The following is a 23,616-nucleotide window of genomic DNA, read 5'->3' as shown; positions in this document are numbered from 1 at the left end:
TTTTATTTCATTTATTATAACTGTAAATAAGAGATTTGGTCTCATCCCCCCCCCCCCCCCCAATTAATACAACCGTGCGAAGCCGGGTCGGGCAGCTAGTAATATATAAAAAGAGCAGAGAGACAGAGAGAGAGAGATTAAAGAAAGAAGACATGTCGAATTCAACAGTTTTGAGGTAGTAATATTTATATTTTTTTTTCATTGTATAAATCATGTTTACACGTGTTAAACTTTCATACAGCGAAAGAAAATAACACTTTTAAATCAAATTATTAAAACTTATTTTATTTTCGTGATAAACATGGATTATCAAAAGAAGTTTGTGGTAGTAATAGTTTTCATACTTATTTTTTTTAAAGTTTTAAGTTAACGGATTGTTGACGTCTTGCAACTTGCGTGCTTTATAAACGACTGTGATGTTGTTGTGTTGGTTGCTTGTTGCTTCGGTCTAGGGAAGCCTTCTTTTCACAGACGAGAGAGCCAAAACCCGTAGTTCCCCGAAGTTCATGTTTTTTTCCCGTATCTTTAATGTAGCTATCCTAAACAAATCAACCGTCCACAATGTTTCAAAGTATTTATAACGTAGCTAACCTAACCTAATTGACCATTAGTATCATTTTATCAATACCGCCATATTTATTTACAATGAACAAAAAAAAAAAAAACAACCCCCGAAGATGCACGATCGGGCGTTCGGCTCCCTCGTCGTTGAAAAGAAGGCTTCCCTTCGGTCTAGGCCCAGTCTTCTGGTGACTGGCCGGCCGCCTAACTAGTCGCTTCCCAGGCGCCTGCTAATGCCGCGTTGAGGCCGAGTACAGGTCGGTTCACAAGGGACGTATCAGCGCGCGAGAAGCGCGGATTGGCTGTTCGTGCGTCGCGCAACAAGGGGCTACTGTCACAACTTAGAAACACACAATTTAGAAACACACAAGATAGAATCTTCTAAGTTATGCCTGTTCTAAGTTGCGTATTTATAAGTAGAGACCGGAAAAAATTCGCGCTTTCGATGACCTCTAGGATAGACTCCACAACCCCGTACCTACATAGGCAAATGCCACCTGCTCATTGGCTATTGACTCGTGACAACTGTCAACTGGGACGCTTGCGATTCGATACTTTTTTGGTTGAAGGTTTTTCATTGGCTCAAAGTCCTTCATATAAACTGTGAGTCAATCACAGAAGCAATATGAAGGTACAGTTGTTTGGATTCTAGCATATCGTGAAATGAATACGCGAATTTTTCCGGTCTCTATTTATAAGTTATGATGGTTCTAAGTTATGTGGTACGGCGTTGTGTGTTTCTAAGTTACTGTTTATAATTTATGACAGTTCTAAGTTGTGATAGTTCTAAGTTATGATTTTCTAAGTTACGTGTTTGTAAGTTATGATCGTTCTAAGTTACGTGGATTTTTTTCGAGGTTTATAAGTTATGAATGTTCTAAGTTGTGTGTTTCTAAGTTATGTGTGGATCCGCGCAACAACTCTAGGTGTTAACACGGGCCAGAATGTATCGCAGTTGAACACTCCCATGTGTTTCACTGGCTCTGTGCTGTAGGAACCAGACGAACCCAATTTAAACACGCAGATTGTGTTTACAGATAGTAACCCTTAAGTTTAGTGTAAACCAGGGTATAACCATTAGAATTCAACATTACGTGAAATAAAATATTGCAGAGGTGTAAACCAACACTGATTTTTTTTCCATAGCACAAAACTTCCAATGTTATTAGAATCAAACAATTAATAATGGATAGGAAATGACGGGGTTAATTAATTGAGATCACGCATTGACGAAGATTAAAATGTTCAATTGCTATTTAGTTTTCACAAAAAGTAGATTTAGTTGTGCATACATGCACATCTCGGGTCGGTTGGGCCACCGAACGGATACAATATTTCATTTAGGGTTACAGTAAAAGAACGTTTGAGAACTCAATTATAGAGTGTGAAAGAGACATAGATGTAGGGGGATAAAAAGAGATGTATAGAAATATAATGCTATGAAAGATGTAGAAAAAAAATATTTAGAGATAAGGACGGATAAAGAGAGAATTAGTTGAAAGATAAAGTGAGACATGCGTGGTACGTGTATAATGCACTTGGCGTAGTGGTTGAATAACAGGCATTCGAGAGGACTCAGAGTTCGAATTCGGGTGCAGCCATCCTGATTTCAGTTTCCCATGTTGGCTCGAATTCATCTGTGGCCTGTCTATAAAGCTGAGAAGTTTCCGTTGCGACTGTCCATGACGTGACTGCATCAGGTACGGGAAGCCTAAGATGTACATCAAGTTCTGTCCCTGCCCGAACACGCCCGAATATTCACCTTCGGCCAATATTTATATTTCCCTGTTTATTTTAATGAAGCTATACCAACCTAACTAACCGTCCATAGTGTTTTAAAGTGTTTTAATGTAGCTAACCTAACCGACCACTTTAAATATATGAATTAATTTTTCCTGCGCAAAAATAAAACAAATCCCGAGGTTGGCCGAAGGTGAACATTCGGGCGTGTTCGGGCAGGGACAGAACTTTATGTACATCTTAGGCTTCTCCATCAGGTACGAGACGAGAAGCACGTGACCACGCAAGCTGGCATGGCAGTTTCCGAAGAACCTTTTAGTGACGTCGCACCAGCTCAAACCAGATATCGCAGTACGACTATACGGGAAAACTCTGGCCAATTATCATTGGCCAAGCGCGAGACAGTTAGTTTACTGCATTGCTTTCAAGCTGTTTTCACTCAACGTCGCTAGATGCCATTACTCTCACGCACTTAAAACACACTGTACAAAAAATTCTTAGTTACACTCCGCACCGCCAGGTTCGCTGACATCAGTTGTCTTGCGTGTTTCTTACGAGTTTCCTATATTGTCCCTATTACATATGTACTCCAACTCGTCTCTGCGTAGCTAGGCCACTTGTCACGCTATTTGTTTGTTATGTTGGTCTTAGTAACTGCGTTGCATTACTTAACGAATTTGCCACTAGTAGCAGCGGATTTAGAATTGTTTTGCGGTGAGTTATAGTTTAGTTTTCTTAAGAGTTAGTTTGAATCATGCTACTCAATAACAGCCATGACAGAATAAAAGAATTTGAATCCTGCTCTTACATTGTTTGTTTTAAAGCATCTCACACTTGCGGGATGAAAAGGGGAAACATATTTTGTGCTGTCGCGTGCGGTGTGATCGTGCCACCCGCGCGAAGTTTGACCCTCCTTGGGGCTAGAGTGTGAGGACAGATTGTTGACCGCGGTGTTGCTGGAGTAAAGCAACAGGGCGGTGGGCGACTGATTTTTTAAAATCTTTATGAGATGTTTTACAGCTGTTTGTTACGGGGACCCGCCTAGTAAGAGCTGTACCTTAGCGGGACGGGATAATAGGGGCGACGCTAACCGGTGCTTCTAATGCGGTATCGCATCTAAGCGCAAGCCTCCGAACTGACGCTCAGTCTTCTCGTCTGATAACCATGAAATTATGAGCGGCAACCATAACATCACACGGAAGATCAATGAAGATAGAGGTGTAATGCAAGACCCTCGGTTGTTCTCAAGAATATTATTTACCGGGCGTCTAATGACAAAAAAAAAAAAAAGCATGGAATCACGCGTTTTTAGCCCTCTTCACTGTTACTGGAACGGAAACTACTAAATCCGCCGTCAGCTTTTCGTAAACAGACACCGTTTGGATATCGCGTGGTTTGTTTCTTCTGAAACTCTTCACGCCGTGCGTGTGCCCAGGTAGGCTCTTTGTAGACAAATTTTTTTTATCATCATGAACGCATATGCTTATAATAATAATATTTATTATTTCTTTCCCCCTTTTTTTACACTTCGTTAGCGATATTCACTTAATTAACCAGGAAATTTAGCACTCACGAAAGCGAGCTTGTATGTGAGTGCATCTAGTCCCTTCAAATTACATGCGGTATTTTGATAAATGTAAACATTTATAAATGTACATATAATAACTGAGAAAAAATATACATTTAAAATATAACCTAAGAAACTTTACATTAGTTTTATAAATATGAAATTTCAAAAGAGCAATTTATTAAAAATATTGAATATAATGTATAAACAAAAAAAACGTATAAATTATAACATTGTTACATGCATTAATGAAAATATAATACAATAAAAGTTAGTATTTAAAGTACAAGTACAAAGTTATAACAGTATATAAAACTTACTTAAATTATTTACAGATTGACAGATTACATTTCATGATAGACATGCTTTATCGGATGCGTGAGCACGTTCATCGGGCTCGGAGCCACAGAACAAGGAGGTGCTTTTACAAACGATTCCTTTGGAAACCAGTCGCCAAGAAATAGTTTGCAATACTACAAGAAAGATACTGTAAATTTGTACAACACATGGTTATTTTTGCTTATAAGAAGAAAAAAAAAACATTTTCGAGATAATAATGAAAATTGTAAATTTGTACAACACATGGCTATGGTTAGTTTTGCTTATATGAAATAACATTTTTTTTTCGAGATGATAATGAAAATTGGCGCGTATTTTTTTTTCTTCCAACAATGGAGAATATGATCGAATATTCAACTGTTGGTCTGTATTTTTTTTTTTAACCGTTATTAACATGTGTAGTTAAAACTGGGAAAGGGTTCAACTTATTGGAGCACAGCGCTGCTGGGCTGGCGGTCTGATGGCGGAGCGCGGAAGTGAGCTCACACCTGCGGCCTTGATGGTGGGGGGGGGGGGGGGGGGGGTGATAACAAACAGGATTATCGCCTGACGTGGCTGCCAGGGCGCGGCACTCGCCTGGCTTCTGGCTTCTGGCTTCTGGCTTCGCGACGCCAGCCACGCCGGTCGCTTCTGCGCGGATCTCTCTCCCTGTCGATGGAACAAAACTATTCCCGTGAACTTACAGATTTTTTCATTGAAAACAAACTGAGCCGCTGCTAATTTTAGTGTTTTCGCGTTAGTGTTTTGGGTTCGGATTCTTAACCCCGGGAATTCATGCTTTTGTGTTTGTCCCGGCACCTCCAATAAGTTGAACCCTTTCCCAGTTTTAACTACGCATGTTAATAACTGTTAAAAAAAAAAAAAAATACAGTCCAACAGTTGAATATTCGATTATATTCTCCATTGTTGGAAAAAAAAAAAGGCGCCAATTTTCATTATCATCTCGAAAAAAATGTTATTTCATATAAGCAAAACTAACCATAGCCATGTGTTGTACAAATTTACAATTTTCATTATTATCTCGAAAATGTTTTTTTTTCTTCTTATAAGCAAAAATAACCATGTGTTGTACAAATTTACAATATCTTTCTTGTGGTATTGCAAACTATTTCTTGGCGACTGGTCTCCAAAGGAATCTTTTGTAAAAGCACGGTGATTTTTTGAAGTGAAAACTTCTTTAGCCGCGTTGAGCGATTTTTGGTAGGGGCAAAACTTAATGGGTTCGAGTCACCGGCATGCTAGTGACGTGTTGCGCCAGACTGGCGAATCGCAGCGGCCTGTGTACATGTATACGCATATATACGCTAATACACTGTATATACTCGACTGTATCATGTGCTTGTTGGACTCTTTTTTTTTTGGATGGGTAAAATCTTGTGAGTTCGCATCACCGACATGCTGTAGTAGCAGTAAGTGAAGTTAATTTGACCACGTGAATACATGACCTAGGTCTGACATCACTGGTAAGTCATAGCTAGGTAATTAATTTTTACGTAATTTTTACATACCACTGACATCTGTTGTGACTAAAAAAAATTATGTAAGGATAAATGATATCCTGACATCGTACTGATATAATACCAAAATCATTTTCTTACGTACATTTGATGTAGAAATGTCATATTACATATTAAAAACAAAGTTTTAAGTTTTAACTTTTGTTGACAGTCCCCATGACTGGCTATGTTTTTTTCTTCTGTGTAGTGTCTCTTCGTTAGTGTGACGCTCGTGTTTGTTTCTAGCGCGGTGTCTCCTCTGAACTGGCGCGCAGTCTCGGGACATACTCTCCTGTTGTCGTTCTTTCAGTGAATCAGGTCAAGTGAATGGCTCGTTGGGAGAAAAAAAAACGAAATCAGTGATTTAGTCTGGCTCGGGTGTCGCCGCGTGGAGGCAGGAAAAGGGGGGGGGGGGGGGGTTGCCCGGAAACGTCCGCTGCGTCTCCCCATGCGCGGGTAACCCGCCGCGCTGCATCTCTGAGCTCGTCCAGTGGAAGCCTTTCTTTTCACAGACGAGAGAGCCACACGCCCGATCGTGCATCTTCGTTTTTTTTTTTTTGTTCATTGTAACTCATGACAACTAATGGTCAGTTAGGTTAGGTTAGCTACATTATAAATACTTTAAAAACATTGTGGAAAGGTTGATTTGGTTAGGACAGCTACATTAAAGATACTGTGAAATCATGTAAACGGTTTCCTAGCCCTGGATAGCTACATATTAAAAAGTTATTTGCTAAGCAACCATAAAATGATTTTACAGTATTTTTAATGTAGATATACTTACCTAATAACAAACCATCCACAATGTTTTAAAGTATTTATAAAGTAGCTAACCTATCCTAATCGACCGCAAAATTTAATGCCACACCGGTTTATACAATGAGATAGAACGGAAAAAAAAAAGCGAGCATGAACTTCGGGTAACTTCGGGCGTGGCTCTCTCGTCTGTGAAATACTTGCTTCCCCTCGTCCAGCCGTCCGGGTTGGTCTGGAGTCGCAGCAGTTGTGCCCTTGTTGCGCCGCGTGGCATCGCTCCACCAGAGAGGCGGTTCCTTGTTCGACTCCCAGCCACGTTGAAGATGGCGGCATGCCTCACCGGCCTTGGTGCGTCTCCGTGCGACAACTTGGATGCTCAGATCTCGCGTTCAATTTGCTCCGTGCGACCATCTGAAGCTGCGGTGGTAGACGTTTTACTGTACCTTTAAATCTCGTTCAAAAATTGCTTCAAATAAATGTGTGTATACGGCCAAAGTCCAAAGTCAGTCTACTGTGTTAATATGTTGTGTGACTTTTTTTATTTATTTCATAATTCCTTTCAAGGAATGATATGTGCTGTCTATGCATTTATTTACCTTTTGGTATCGGCTGATTTTGGCTTGCCTCATGTGTGTGTGTTCTTGAGGTTTCTCCATTACATACAGTATGACCAGCAATGGGTTTGTCTAAAAAAAAGTGGGTTGTGTCTGTGTCATGAACTCGGCCGTGTGTTGTACGTGAATACGTTTACGTAACAGGTAATATTTTGTATACAAAATATAAAATACGTTATTTTATCTATGTTTGAACACTAAGAAGTCGCGTATAGGCCGACATATATATTTTTTTAATTTATACACAATATATGTTCACTGTAACTATTTTACACCAATGTTTCATACATGCAATCGATAGATTTTGACGAGAGATGACGATTGAAACTCAAACGAACGTCGTAGCTTCACCGAGTCAAAAGTTATACTAAATGGAAATCTCGAAACGCAGCAAAATGACCTCAAAATGGCGGCGCTTCCCCCCTCCACCGCGCGCGATGCGTCACAGTCCTCACTTGGCGTAACGAATTCTTCGATCCTTTAGCTATCCAGTGACGTAATTAAATTTTTGGATGGAGATGGTAGATATGTAGCTCCCCAGATTTTGTCATCATCTTTTTTTTTGACGTGATAACGTCTTATAAATCGATGAACGCCGGCTGCACGCACTAAAAATTGTCACGTTCCGCCTGAGCCGTGCGTGCGAGGAAAATCTTCTATAATATCAAACAGGTTAAGGCGGGCTTTTTAAACTAATTGTTCCGTGATTATATTTGAACAAATTATTTAAATTAAATTTGCAAAAAAAAACTGTAAATAATATGTGAAAATTAAAAACGTATGCAAGTTTTCATGAATGTTTTCTTATGACGTTATCACGTAAAATTATCGTCCGTAAACCGACTTTGCAGACAAACCCCCTGTTTTGAATTGCCTCCCTGTGCGGAAGGAATTTCAAAGACGTGTTCGCGCGAGGACAACTTGTTAGCCGATGCTCTTGGACTCGAGCGCCGCGGAAGGAACGGAAGGCCGCGGCCTCCGGGCGCGAAGGAGCTGACGGCGACCCCGGAATGCTGAGCAGGCATGGCGGCGTTGTGGGGGGGGGGGGGGGGGGCTTGCGCCGGCCCGGCAGTCCTCAAGGTCGCTCCTCCAGTCAGGTAGCAGTCTCTGTTGTTTTTGACGTGACAACGTCTAATAAATCGATGAACGACGGCTGCACGCACGAAAAAGTGTCCCGTTACGCTGTGTCCCGTTACGCTCATTGTACGCTTGCGCCGCATCTCTCTCTCTCTCTCTCTCTCTCTCTCTTCCACTCGATTGGAACAACCATCGATTCGACTTTTTCGAGGCACGTTAAACTTGAAACACTCCCGTTCGTTTTCCTACTTTTCCTATCATCGTCCTATCCTTAACAGAATAACACAGTTGGAAGAAGTTAAAATAGCAAACATGTATAAAAGTTATAGTTAAAATAATATTTTCGTTAAAGTAATAAACATATTTGAATTGATGAGTGCAAATAAAAGTAAATTTATCAATTAAATTGTAGATTTCATTTCACTCCTTCTTTGTATCCATATGAAATAGTGATGATTCAATAAAAATGATTCAATTTTATTCATAAAAGTATGCAATCATTTCATCAATGTTTTGTTATGACGTTGTCATGACGATGATAGGAAAAGTAGGAAACGAATGGGAGTGTTTGAAGTTTAATGTGCCTCGAAAAAGTAAAATCGATGGTTGTTCCAATTGAGTGGAATGAGCGTAACGGGACACAGCGTAACGGGACACTTTTTTTCGTGCGCGCAGGAGGCGTTCATCGATTTATTAGACGTTGTCACAGCAAAATGGTAAGTAAGTATTATTTAATATGCCCGGGGAAGTTTTATAACGGGAGAAGCGGACGTGAGAACAATTCTCGCGCGCCACCAATTGTGTAGTTTTGTGCTCCGTTCTACTCTCGGGACTCGCTGGAGAACAGCGCGTTGTGAGCTGGAAGATTACGGTTTGCGAAACATTGCAGCGTTTGGCAATACGCCCCGCTCCGACGCGGGTAAAAAAAAAAAGTGTCGTTCAACGCATTGTACTTCCACAACGCGGTGAACGCGTTAGTTTAAAAAAAAAAGGAGGGGGGGGGGGGGCGAGGATTCAACGGCCAGTCGTCTCCGAACCTCGCACCAAGGATCTCCAGGCCGCCGTCGCCGCCAAGGTCGACTCTGGCTCACGCAACATACGCCTCTTCGCCCCTACGCACAAGGTACCGATCTGGCGTGCAGTCTTCGGGACGATTTTGGCCGTTGTCTGGCGATGCGTTTCTGCTACGGCAGTAGCGTTCTTCTGACCGCTACTTTCTAGTTTAAAAAAAAAAAACCTAAGGATATTGTTATTACCTACACCATTATAATACATATTCTCCTTAACAATCTTCTTTCAGTCTTCGTAGCGCAGTGGTTAGTGCGCGGTTAATGAACTAAAGGAATACAAATTGCGCTTAAAGGAAATATATATGAATACATTTTATTTTCTGTTCGTATTGCTACAACATATTTAAATACATAGCCCAGTGCATTGATTTTATATAATTAAATTTTGGATCAATACATTTCAAAATAATTCCGTGTCTTAAATAAAAAAAAAGAAGTTTTTACTTCGCAATGGTTTGTTTGTACAGCGACTGGAAGGGCAGCCCATGCAATTTCTGAAAACATGTTTCTTTTGTGTTGAAATAATCCTGAAATCTTGCTCCTTGGAAGGGCAGCCCATCAGGATTTTTCTGACAGTAGTGTTTTTGAAAAGTTGTCTGAATTGTTGCCCCTTGGATGGGCAGCCCTTCAGGATTTTTCAGACAGTAATGTTTTTGAAAGGTTGTCTGACAGTTTTTTTGACAGTGGTTAGGTTAGGTTAGGTTAGGTTAGGTTAGGTCAGGTTAGGTCAGGTCACTTTACAAACTAACCACTGTCAGAAAAATCCTGATGGGCTGCCCTTCCAAGGAGCAGCATTTCAGTCGCCCCAGCGAGCGTGATAGCTGCTGAACGCCGTAATTAATGAGACCACGCTTTGTAACTGTCGGAGTGTCTCGCGGATTGCGTGCGAGTGGTCCGCACGTGTGGACAGCTGCGGGCGGCGGTGACGGGTGAGCACGCGTCATCCGGCTCTGGCGCTCCCAGACTGCCCGCCGATGTGCCTCGAGAGCGCGACGGTGTTGCTGCGAAACGGGTCGTTACCACAACGCCGAAATACCATAACGCCGAATGTCAAAATTGACCACAACGCCGACAGCTAGGAAACTGCTGTGTACCACAACGCCGAAATAACAACTGAATGAATTTGTGTGTGTTTCTTAAATGTACCTTAACGCAGAAATACCACAATCAAACCTAACCTTACCTAACCTAACCTAACCTAACCTAACCTAGCATAATATAACCTAACCTAGCCTAGCCTAACCTAACCTAGTCTAACCTAACCTTTGTGGCAATCCTGCGATTACATTTTTCGGCGTTAGTGTATTTCGGCGTTGTGGTACACAGCAGTTTTCTAGCTGTCGCGGCGTTGTGGTCAATTTGGCATTTCGGCGTTGTGGTAACGACCCGTGCGAAACCAAACACTAGTTGTTCAAAGTATTCTCACGAGAGAAAACACAGCCCAGTCAGTTAATTGCAGTTTTATTTTGGATAATGTTTACACTGCATTTTCTTGGCTTCAGGGTGTAGGCCGTATCAAGTAATTGTTTTTCGACGTTTCGGCAGCCATTGCAGCTGCCATCATCAGGTAGACTTAGAATTTTGGGAAAAAAGATTTCTTGGTGTATTTCGTCAATAGAATCATCTGATAATATTAAATCACATCTTCTAAGACATTGTAGCAGAAATAACGCCACGGTTTTTCAACTGAATTTTTTAAAGAATTGTTTTAATTCTTTTTAAAAATTTGGCTCTGGAATGCCTTGTTATTAATAGTGATCGACTGCTAAAAATCGTTTCTCCAAAAAAAATAATTTGATGTTTAGAATTTATTACAATTTTTAATAAAACTATCAAAATGCATGTTCGAAATTCACATTTAAAGAATGTTAATAAACTGAGAAGTTTTTATTTTTTATGTTGTGTATTTCAGCTCGTGCGTAGTCCGCTGTGTGCTGCAAAATATTTTGTTTTTGTTTTGGTGGAAAATTTAATTATGTATATATTATAGACTTACATTTGATGTGGCGACTTTAAGGCGAGGGATTAGGTAGGTAGTTGCAAGTCGTGTCGGACAGCTGGCGTTTTGCAACAACGCCGCTGATTGGCGGGGCGGATGTGCGGGTGGAGCCATCCATCGTCTGTCTGTCGTAACCGGGGAAACGCGTCGGACGTTGCCTTCGGCGGGCGGGGGATTTCCCCCTGGAGAAACTTTAGTTCCCTCCCCGCCCCCATCCACGCATCCACACACCCGCACTGGTGGAAGTGTGTCGTCGTTCGCCTCGCTTCTCGCAGAGCACTCCGCCGGGACTTGTCGACTTCTTAGGGATCGTCCATTAATCACGTGTGGCTCGAAAAGGAAGGGGGTTGCGTCCCCGACTCACTCTGGGCGCGAAGGGAAAAAATAAATATTAAAACCAGGCATAAAAAGCTAAACAATATAAATTCCCCACACCACTGCCCAGGGGTCAGGCCAAAAACTTCAAAGGATATAATAGCAGAGTAACCATTAAACAAACAAGAGGCAAGACTTTGTACGTATGTTATTAAAAAATAGAAATTCGCAAAAATAGTATTTACTATACATAACCATACAAGCTTAGTTACAAAAGCTGACGTTAATAATGGCAGCATCTTATCCCCATTTGCGATACTAACAATAACCTTTAAAAAATCGTAAAAATATAAATACTGATAACAACAAGTATAAAAATATATATAAGGGCGTGAGGCGTGGCCACTATAAAATATCAAAATTTACTGACTGCCCTAATACCAAAAATCAAAAAAGACAATCAATACATATATATAAAAATTCTACAATAATAAAACTGAAGTACAAAAAAATTTATTTAAATAAAGTTCTTAAACTCTCAATCAACGGTTTAGTCTTTCTTCAGATGTTCGTTGCTAAAGACTTGCCAAAAAACAAACAAAGTTAATATCCTAGGCAGGCGCTGGCTTCCTGACCTTCCTCACCAACTCCAGAGTCTAATGCCACGCCGGGCCATAGGTACGAATTCACAAAGGCGTGAACGATGATCAAAAAATAATTATCTTTTTTTTAAGGGAAATGTAGCAAAAACTCTTCACGTAACATAACTATGTTACCACAGAAGTATTTATCATATACTTCAAACAAAGTCTTACTTCTTTATTAACTTGCCAATGATTTCATAAAAACGTAGAATGGCCGCACCAACCAACATCAGGCTGCGCATGTAGTCCAATACCGATCGCATACTTTTAATAATACTGCACAAGCTGATTATAATAGCTAAAGCCAACTTTAAGTATGCAAATTCCGAAGACAAAGTCTCGAAAACAAATTGCAAAATGTTCGTTTCTTCCAAACAGGCAAACGGGCGACCTTTTTAAAAAATCCCACACTGGAACAACGTGTGAAACAAATGGGCCTCTTCACCAAACAGGCTAATAAAAGTTCCGTCCAAATAAAATTTAGTATGGGAAAATACACAGTTCACTAGGTTTGCCAAAAACCAGTGCAGCACCACGAGGGTAAAAATCAAAATCGCGGCCTCTCTTTACCTTGATTACTTCTGTAACACAGGGCAATCCATTGCCCTGTCACCCAGCGTGGAGCCTCCATCCCAATACTCTTCGTCGCCCGTTGCCGTCCGGCACACCAGTCCGCACCGTCACATAGCTCTGTCCTCCACGGTCGCTGGCCACCCACTTCTCGCGGCCCCAGCTGATTTTTCACTCCCGGCAAGCCGAATGTCTGACGTCATCAGCCAACCGCCGGGCGCTCGCCAAGTGGTATTTACGTGAAACACAATCGATGTTCTTAAACTCATAATCGATAGCTACCAAACGGCGTATAACTAATTAACAGAAACAAATATAATTAAAAAAATTTACAAATAAATTAACATTAATTAAAAAAGGCGTAAAAATACGTGAAATAAAAAACCATATAAAACTAGAGACCAACAACAAAAATAAATTACAAGTAGAAATGTGGCCCTGCCGGCCACAACATCTTAGGCTTCCCGTCACGCACAGATGTTTGAATATTTCTAGATATTTTTGGAGATTGGTTGTCGATACTTAGCAAGTTGCGTGGTTTGACAACTTCCACGTCGTCCATCCGCCTCGAGCCCGGTGAAGTGAGCACTTGAGGAGAGTTGTGGCTTGTGGGGACGAACCACGAGCACAGTCTGTGGACGAGACGTGGAACTCCATTCGGGAAGCCATCTTTTCACAGACGAGAGAGCCAAACTCCCGATCGTGCAGCTTCGGGTTTTTTTTTGTTCCTTATAAATAAATATGGCGGTGTTGATAAAAGGAAAGACCATAAACAAGGCAACGGTATTTATTTGTACGCCGCCATATTTTTCGTTTGCCGTGTGTCCGTGAATGTTTATTTTGGACAACTCATGATGACTAATGGTCAATTTGGTTATATTAAAGATACTGTGAAATCATGTGAACGGTTTCCTAGCGCTGGATAGCTACATATTAAAAAGTGATTTGCTAAGCGACCATGAAATGATTTTACAGTATTTTTTAATGTAGCTATACTTACCTAATATAACCAACCATCCACAATGTTTTAAAGTGTTTATAATGTATCTAACCTATCCTAATCGACCGCAAAATTTAATGCCACGCCGGTTTATACAATGAGATGGAACGGCGTATGACGTGTGAGTAAGCTAAATCCCAAATAAATACACCTCTTGTGTTACGGAAAATAATGAACTTTGGGGAACTTCTGGTGTGGCTCTCTCTTATGTGAAACGAAGGCTTCCCAACTCCATTCATGCGCGCCGGCGGTGCGGTAGACGTGTCTTGGCGTGGGAGGCTTGGTGCGAGGCGCCTCCCGTGTGAGGCGCGCCGACCTTGCCTCCCCTCCACCGGGTCTTGATGGGTGGGAGGGGGGGACAGCAGCGGCGCAGTCAGCTGTCGCCGCGCCTCCTCCAGTGCTCGGCGGAGGTTCGCGCGGGACAGTTCGCGTCGGCGTCGCGTCGCGATGGCCCCGTGAACGGACATGGACTCGCCCGACGACGACTGCGCCTTCTTCTTCGACGCCGAGGACGGCAACATGGGCAACTCGCAGGCCGGGGACGCCGCCGCCGCCGCCGCGCCCGCCGTCATAGACCCGCGCGCCGAAAACGACGTCCAAGCTGCTGGGACTACCAACCCTCGTCGGGACGCTGGCTCGCTGCCGGACTGCACAGACGACGACGTATTCGTCGTCCAGGATGCAGGGGTGACGCCCTCCCGCGCAGACGCCGTCTCGCTCCCTGACCCAGGAGAGAGCTGCACCGACGATGGTGCCCGAGTGAAGACTCCCGTTGACGCTCCAGGCCAGGGCTGCTCCGCCGTTGATCCACAAGAGGTTGGGTCGGACCCTCCTCAACTCGCTGTCTCGCTGTCCGACGCACGGGGAGAGGACCGCGACGACGACAAAGCGGCTGGGACGTCCCCGCGCTTGGACGCCGTTTCGCTCCCCGACCCCCCGGGCGAGAGCTGCACAGACGACGTCGTCCAGGAAGCAGGGGTGACGTCCGTCTCTCTGCCGGACGTGTTCGGCGAGACGTGCACCGACGACGCCGAAGACGCCGGGGTGAGACCCTTACTCAGCCCGCCGACGGCGATCCGCTTCGCCGACGACAGCGCCTCCAACAGGGACAGCGGGTCTCCGGAGGAGACGGTGCCGTCGAAGGACGTCCCTCCCGAGGACTCTCCGCCTCCGAGGGCCGTGTCCCCGTCGAAGGAACCGCGTGCCGCGGACGAGGATCCTCCGCCGAAGGACGTGCCTCTTCGGGCCGACGAGCTCCCGAAGGACTCGCCGGCCAAGGACCCTGCGCGCAGGGACGAAGAGGACGAGTGCTTCCTGGCGGGCGTGCTGGGCAGGACCAGCGACAAGGTGCGTGCTTGTCTGCGGCCTCGCGACCCGCTCTATGAGCCTCCGCTGAGCGATCCTGGAGCGGAATAACATTCGTTCGTCTTATTTCCCAAGGCCGTCGCCAGCCGATGGCCTGGTAGGGGGGGGGGGGAAGTTGTGGGAAAAGTATGTATTTTTTTTTTTGCTTTTTGGCTACATTTTTTTGAATCTCTAGGGCTCTAGGGGGGGAGGGAGCAACTGCCCCCCCCCCCCCCCTACCTCCCCCGGCGACGCTCTTGTAATATTTCCTGACGTGTTTTCCGACCGTTCTCAAAAGCTGGAGTCTTAATGCCACGACAAAGCATCGTTCCAGCACGACGGGAGTTGACAGCAATACCACGACAGCCATTTACTCGACGAATTCTCCCCGTGCCAAATGCGTCTATGTAATGCAGTGTAGAATTAACGTAACGTTAAGTCGTTTCTGGCACGAAGTGATATTAAAGTTAATTTTTGAGATAACAAAGAAGCAAGACATAGATGTGTTAATAAGGGAGAGAAAAATTAATTTGGCTGTTAGCTATGTTGGATAATCAAAATTCAATATTGACGAAATATAGAATTTTACATTAACTGTTGAAGGCACGCTAAAAATGTGTGTACCACACGTAAAACGAAAGTTCCCTTCTCAGGATAAATATTTACCAAGTAAGTTAAAGAAAAAAAAATTCAGGTTAGTTTTGTAAGGTTTCTGTTTTTCTTTCTGTCGTGCGACACGACACAAAAACGCAAAATTAGAAATACAATATATTTTTGCGTCGTCGGGACGCGTATTTTGTCGTGTTGACGTCACGGTGACCTTGTATTTCATTGGCTGCTGAGCGTGTTGTGTCCGTCGTAGCATTGTGACTCCAGCTTAAGGTTTAGTAGTTAGCCGTACATTTATCGTTTTAACGGTTTATGTTATGTCCGTTACATACAGCGTAGCACCGTGAGAACGATTGGTTAGGTCAAGGTTAGCTGCATTTAAAAATACTATGACCCCATTCTGACGAATTCACTTTATTTCTAATGTAGCTGTTCTAACCTAACCACTCGTTAAAAATGTAAACTATTTTGGAAGTATCGAAATGCCCTGATTGGAAACATATCAGAAAGTAATAAAATGCATTTAAGAATTTTTTATGGAAACTTTATTTTGCTCCAGAATCACCGTTCACTGTTTTGAGCGTCACACAATATTTTGTTTAAAAACTTATTTTAGAATCTCTAAAAACGCATGGCATGTAGGTAGGCCTATTATATTTTAAAGTTAAGAGTATTAAAAAAAACTTTTTATTATTAAGATACGTGAACTTGGAGTTGTAATAGTAACTAATACGAATAACACTCATGATAAAATGTTAAGTATGTAACAGAACCCAATTGTTTCTTTGCTCGCGCTTCAAATGTATTTAAGGGGGGGTGCCTCCTATTTCAGGTCAAGATTTTATATTTACAATAATTACAGAAAAACTTGTAGACTTTTTCAATTGTTTAACTTTCACGAAATGAAAAATATATACAGCGCATACGTTTTGCATAATTATCTGCCAAAGTTACATTTTTAACTTTTTTGGGTTGTACAAATAAAGAGAATTGAATTTATTGCAGAACTGAACTTTTTTTTTTTTTTTTTATGGTTTAACTGCGATGCCACTGGCTATTTCAAGAAATGGTTTGAATTTCTTTCAGAAAATATTAATTTATTTTACCTGGTATTTCATAATTCTCAAATTTGTTAAGATTTTGACAGCCAAGAAACATGAAATGAGATTTTGTGATAGAAATGCAAACCATATCATGAAGTAGCCAGTGGCATTGCAGTTAAACCTAAATAGTTTTAGTGCTGCAATAAATTAATTTCTCCTTATTTGTACAACCCAAAAACGTTCAAAATGCGACTTTGGCAGCTAATTATGCAAGAAGTATGCGCAGTATAAATTTTTAATTTCGTGAAAGTTAAACAATTGAAAAAGTCTACAAGTTTATCTGTAATTATTGTAAATATAAAATCTTGACCTGAAATGGGAGGCACGCCCTCAAGTTATTTAGTGCTTGATACTCGTGTATGTTAGGGTGAATTTGGTGTTCCGCATTCTGAGCATCGATAGTCCCCCAGAGAAGGAATGTCTGTCGAGCCTACAGTCGAGGTCACCTTGTGTTAGATAGCAGGTTTTGACACACAAAATGTCTGGTGCACTCATTCTGTCTCGGCGAGTTGCTCAAGCACAATGCCATTTCAAGTGTCGACGGTTTTTTTATGGCTCGTAACTTCCTGATAAAGTCACCTGCCAGGATTACGTTGTGACTCAACGACTCGATGGTTCGCGAAGGTTGTTTTTTTTTACGTGTGCTCATGCGTGGTTAACCGCATACAGCAACCTGTTTTCATACGAAAAAAATACACTCAAGTCTTGTGTTGAAACACAACACCGTTGGGAAAAAATAGTGATTTTTCTTTTCAGTGTTCTCTGTACGATAGATTATTTTCAGCCTTGTCTAGTATACTTCGACTCCTAGAGACCGATTAGGGCATACTAGGAGATACGTGATCATTCTTCGTCCCACGATGTCTTGATATTTCTTATGAGTCGGTATTCTTTTAGGGATTTCTTTTATTTTAATTAAGTACGTAGAAAGATTCTGGATGTAACAAAAACTGGAATATCCCAATACAAATATTCGGGTCTTGTGGAAATTTTTTCTTTCGTATACATTTTGCTATCATAAATCATTGTTAAATCGCAAGTTTTTGTTATGTTCAGGATCTTTATACGCAGGTACTAAATTAAAAGAGCAAGGACCATGTATTACTAGATCAGTGTATACAGGATCATTCCATTAGGATCAAGGGAATAACTTGAATACGAGATAGGTAAGAAACTTTTATCACTATTTTGCACTATTACAGAAATTATAAGTGATAGCTTTCAGTGTAGAAGCACTATACAAATATTATATTGTTGAATGTGTGTGTGTGAATTTTGGTATTTTCAAACTATGATATTATTAAAGCAAAGCAAATAATTGTTTTAAAAGAGAACATGGTGGAAGATATTTTGCATCGACTGCAGCAAGTACATGCAGATATGACTTTCAACGAACACATCTACAATGAAACGCTAATAATAATTTAATAAAAGGTATTTACAATGGTTGGGAAGAAGCTGCATGACTTTGGAATGCTTAGTCCGCGACGAGTCGATGGAAATGACTTTGACGATGAAATTGCTCGAGAATTAGACTAAGATTTTATAGCATTACAACATCAAGTAACATAATTAGTATCTCAGTTGTATCGCGTGCGGGCAGGGCCGGTGCAAGGTAAATTGGCGCCCTAGGCGAAAAACCTAAATCCCCTCCCCCCCGGACACCCCAAAAAAAATTTCTTGCCTCAAAATACATCACGTAAGCCTAGGATTTTGTCAAAAATCAAATGTAAGCAGGCTTGTGTTTTTTTTTTTACTTTTTACTTATTACAAATCATAAACAGGTCACTGTGGACTTTAAATAATTACTTATATCAATATAAACATTCCAAACTGTTACAAAAATCCATTTTCATCTAGTTTCAATAATCGTTAAACATATTATATGAGCTGTTATGTGTCGTGCTGCGCCGCCCCCAGCTACTTGGCGCCCTGGGCGGTTGCCTAGTTCGCCTATATGGACGCGCCGGCCCTGCGTGCGGGTCCAATAGGCTCTGGCAGTAATGCGGGCCTGATAGACCCAAGCTGTATAATAAGTATAGTATTGTTGGGTATGCATCGCAGAGTTGTGGGCAGCAGCCCGCAGACCGCTAGCTGTCACTACTGTTACTGTTTTACGAGACAAAGCTTGAAGAGGGAGTGGCATCTGAGTGTCTTCAGAAGCCAGGGCCCACCGGGTTTACTGTGTTCCCGCTAACCATCTAACGAGAGGAGCGCCGACAAACAAAAAAGTCCCTTGTGACACAGCCTACAGGCGAAGGTATATTTCCAATTTCCAGTTTCTTCTGGGAAACGTTCAGGAAACTTATATACAATTCTGGAATAATTGAAGAACTCAATGTACATGACATCCCATATGTTATCTAACATTCCAAAATTATTGATAATACATTTTCATATACCTATTCCATGCAGCGAAAATGTTTCGGATGTTTGTATCGTAATGAATCAAGCATTGAATAGCATAGAACAAATTTAATATGTCAAGTAAGGTAGCAATGATTTTTTTTTTTTTACTTTCATACACTATTTTTCATCCCTTGCACTAATATGTAATTGTGTAAAAATTTTCTTTGGACAAAAGTTAAAATAATATTTAGCTATTATAATGGAAAATTACTGGTAAACTGCTTCAAAATCACAAATTGTTTACCAGAATGGTTAGAAAATACGTCAGGTAAGAAAAAAAAATATTTTTTTGCGTGCGTCCCGCTCCAAGATGGCGAGTTCTGCGAGTGTTCGCGAACCAAGCCGTGTCGCCACACGAGTCGCTTATCAGCAGTGAGATTATCCTTATCTCCTTGCCGCGATAGTGGCGGCATTGAATATATATAATGTATAGAAGTCGCGAGCCCAGGTAAAATTTTCTGTCCGGTTTCTCAGAAGAATTGTTGTAGTTCCAAGCTCCGCCGCTGCGATCGCTTTCATCGCTGGGTGTCGGCCGTATACGCCCCTGGTGGTGTTTGGCAGAACTTGGTTAACCAGCCCAGTCGTAACATTATCCTTCAACCCCCCCCCCTCCCCCCCCCCACCCACAGACAACCCTTCGAAAATCCAAGACCAAGATTCCTATTACCCGGCAGGTCTTATCAGCATCTTAGGCGACCTTGAAGAGGAGCTTCCTTTACCGTCGTTTGAGAATGATGAAATCCCAAAAAAGCTAGCCACGGAAATCACTGAATGATGGGATTCTGTACCCGAGTGAAGTGAAAATTAGCTATTAAAACTTTGTATTGGGCCAATAGTCAGTGTTCCGTTCAAAATATGGTTTTATTTTAAAAGTAAAATACTTATTTAAACTATATATCGCGTTTGTACAAATTTACTTTTAGATATTGACAAGGAAAAACAACCTTCTCTTATTCAACGTTATCTGTTAAGTATAAAAGGGGTAGATATTATTTTAAAAAATAAAAAAAAATGGAACCCACTAAATAAGTATTGGCAAGATATATATAAATTCAATAATAAAATACGCATATTAAATTTTTTTGTATTTAACTTTTTTCGGTAATAAAAATTCAGGATGATTTTGGTTTAATTGGTTTACGTATATTGCTATATTTTCTCAATCACATAGAAAAGGGAAAAGAGTACATCAGTGAAAAATCAAAAATTTAGTTTAAGTAATACTAGCCATACTAAAAAATCAATATGCGAGATAAGAAATTTGGTAACTGCTCTACATTTCAAATAAAAATGCATTTGTTTCATGAATACTGAAATGTATGCGTAATAAGGCATATTATGTTATTATCCTAAGCATGACTATAACTAAAAAAATTACAGTAATTTAAAACGATGGCAGTCTTAACATACAATAAGTGCGCGAGTCTTAGTTTATATTTTAATTGGCTTCTTCGTCAGATAGAAAAGAGTTAAGATTTCATCAAGGGAAAATATATTCTCAAAGTCACTAAACCGGGAGATAGAAAATAAGGTAGGTACTTAATTTTAAATAAAAGTTAAAATAGGCTTACGCTAAACCAATTAAAAATAAGTCGTAAAAATATTTTTATTTATTTAATATGTTCTATACTTGACAGTTCTTTGTGTATAATTCTTCAAAAATCTTTGGAATTTAATACATACTTTTCTTAAAATGGTAGAATATCAGCACTACCCGGAAATTACGTGAGCAAAGCCACGGGTTATTAGATATACTTTTACTATAAAATAAAAACAACTATACATTTGTAGTTCACGAATGTGATATTTTGTTTATTGCTTCACAACATTCATTTGCCAGTCTCAAATTTCATCGTACCACTTGTCAGAAATGTCACCAGAAATGAGAGATAGATTTTTTTTGACGAATTTCAATTACGAGGAAACCTTTCGCAAGATTTTTTTCTTCGCAGTAGTCACTGGGACACCATTAATTTAAATCCACTAAGATAATAAAATTGTATGTATAATGATTTGTTTTTGTATATTTATATAACTACCCAACCAATTTTTAATGATTTTCATGTGAATAAATACTTGTAAAGCAATTTAATTAACTGTGTCATAATTCTTCTGATTAGATGGAAATACAAACTTTATATCCGTGATATACGATGATAAAATATATTTATTATTGCAAAATAATTTTCACTGTTCAAATGCAAATTTAAATAGATTATTCATACATGTTTCCTGCTAATTAATGGTTTAACATAATAATTTTTAGTATAAAATGCTTTTTCTCTTGTGTTAAAATGGGTTGCTAAAATGAGGAATTATAAATATATCACTTACTAAGTCCGTTCACAGATTTACACAAAACAGCAATGTAGATAATCTTTTTTGGTAGTTTCTAATTTTCTGCCCTGAATAACATGAATTTTGTTGAATTCATACCAAAGTGAATTTTTTGAACAACTTAAATTGATGTCATAAATAAATATTTATTTTATAATAAAAATCCACAAACTGTTTTTAAAATATAATATTTATCACGCCAGATGGAATAATAAACAAAAAATAGCTCTTATATGTTGTCTGTGTTTAAATAATTGTATTATATTTCATGGAAATAATATTTACCTTTCGGTTATTAAAAGAAAATATATTTGTATTCAAAATACTTGCTCATCGTTTTTACGAGCATAACTTGTGTATCTAACCTCAAAGCAAGGAATATAAAGAGTGGCAACTCAATGCTATAACAAAAACTCTTATTTTCTTTGGAGATCCGGGAAATGTGCGTTATTTATAAGCAACTTAACATAGTAAATCGTTAACTTTTCAGATCTATGTTGGCAAAATTGATTTTTTTAGTGGTCATTCGTTACTGGGAATATTCACCATATAACGTTTAAGATTATTTATTTTGAATTACGAAACAACCAAAACATTATGTAAAAATGCTTCATCTTATGTTAAAAAAAATATAAACTGCATAGCCACAAAGTATGACATAATACCATTAGTTTCAGTTACTAATAACATTACGTGCACGCGTTTAAACAGTCATCGCAGCCATAGTTGTTTCATAGCTACCAAAATCATTCAACGTTGTCTAGAATTATTCCAAATTATGTTTTGCCATTTTACTCAATGCGCCACTCCGTTAACACAACATTTTATAAATTCTGAACTACGAATGTCAGTATTTTTTTTTTTTTACGTTATTACGTTTAAGGAATTTCTGTAGTTTTCTTATAATTAAAACTTAAATTTTGATGTTGGCATCTTTTAACCGCACTTTTTTTTCGGTGGCCGTACTCCTCCAATTCAGTTGCGCCCGTCCGTATCTAAGCGCTCGGATTTCAACAAAAGGCACCGCCTCTCGATAGAGTGAGACAGAGAATTACGCGAATGACCTTGAAAAAAGCGACGCTACAGCGCTCTGGCGTGGAAGCTGGTAACTACGAGCACCCTCTTGTGGAAAGAAGAGCTGTCTAGCGGCGGAGCTAACAACTACCACAGTTTTGGATCCGAAAATTGGAATAATAAATCCTATCCCCTCGCGACTTCTATAAGTTATATATATTCAATGGTGGCGGTCAGGTGCCGTGAATACGGCGACGGAGACCATTGTGTCCGTTCCCTTTCAGACACCACAGCCGGGAGGTCAAACAGTCACCCCCCTTACCACAGAACCATTCATTACAACCTAAAATATAAAACACAAAATGTTTTCGTCAATTCATAAAACATAGGCGAAACAATCGATGAATAAATTGTGTGTTGATTTGAAGCGCAAACAGATGTTGTTTAGTCATTCACATGGTGTCAATCAGTAATGTATTTTCCATGATAAAATATCTTGGTTTTGTATTACAAACCAGCAGTTTTGGTTGTATTACATTGATGGAAATAACAGTGCACACTGTATTTCATGCAGGAAAAGATTTTATAGGAAATTTGTAATTTTTTGTGTGGTTGAAATATGTTTTTTATAAGTATTTGTAATTTTATATATTTATGCTATCGTGCATGATTGATGAGCTAGGGGAAAATGTTTTGTAGTACCGGGAAAATTCAAGGAAAATGTCTAGATTAAGAGTGTGGGAACTCGTTTAAGAAAAAAACCTTAGCAAACGAATGTAGGAGGTTAACAGCGCAGGTGGTCTGCACCAGAAAGGAAGTCTGGGGGCAGACAGACGTGTTGTATACATGAAGTGGTATACAGAGGTTGTAATTCCAAGAATGGCATATGGTGGCATATCCTATACTAGTCTCTTGTCATGCACCGGGTAGCATTAAGGCCCCTCCCCACACACGATCATTCGGAACTGACTGTCAGTTTGGACGGTCTACAAACTAATCTTAACTTTTTTTGACGTGACAACGTCTAATAAATCGATGAACGCCGGCTGCAC

At 40.3% G+C, this 23,616-nt stretch overlaps 1 protein-coding gene across 2 annotated transcripts in view; it reads left to right on the top strand.

The window, feature by feature from the left end:
* LOC134536971 (leucine-rich repeat flightless-interacting protein 2) overlaps positions 1 to 23,616 on the top strand; it is a 111,319-nt gene that overhangs the window by 34,804 nt on the left and 52,899 nt on the right. The window contains exon 1 of one of the 2 annotated variants that reach the window (XM_063377086.1): positions 14,140 to 15,095. The exons of the other annotated variant lie outside the window; for it this stretch is intronic. Within the exon in view, the coding sequence (XP_063233156.1) occupies positions 14,214 to 15,095 (882 nt within the window). The 5' untranslated portion in view covers positions 14,140 to 14,213. Of the gene's footprint in view, positions 1 to 14,139; positions 15,096 to 23,616 lie in introns of those variants that run through there. 2 annotated transcript variants of the gene reach the window in all.

Source organism: Bacillus rossius, chromosome 11 (assembly GCF_032445375.1).
Source record: "Bacillus rossius redtenbacheri isolate Brsri chromosome 11, Brsri_v3, whole genome shotgun sequence".
In the NCBI taxonomy this organism is placed as follows: Eukaryota; Metazoa; Arthropoda; class Insecta; order Phasmatodea; family Bacillidae; genus Bacillus; species Bacillus rossius.
Note: the sequence above shows the minus strand (reverse complement) of the source record. Positions and strands in the feature narration are given on the sequence as shown.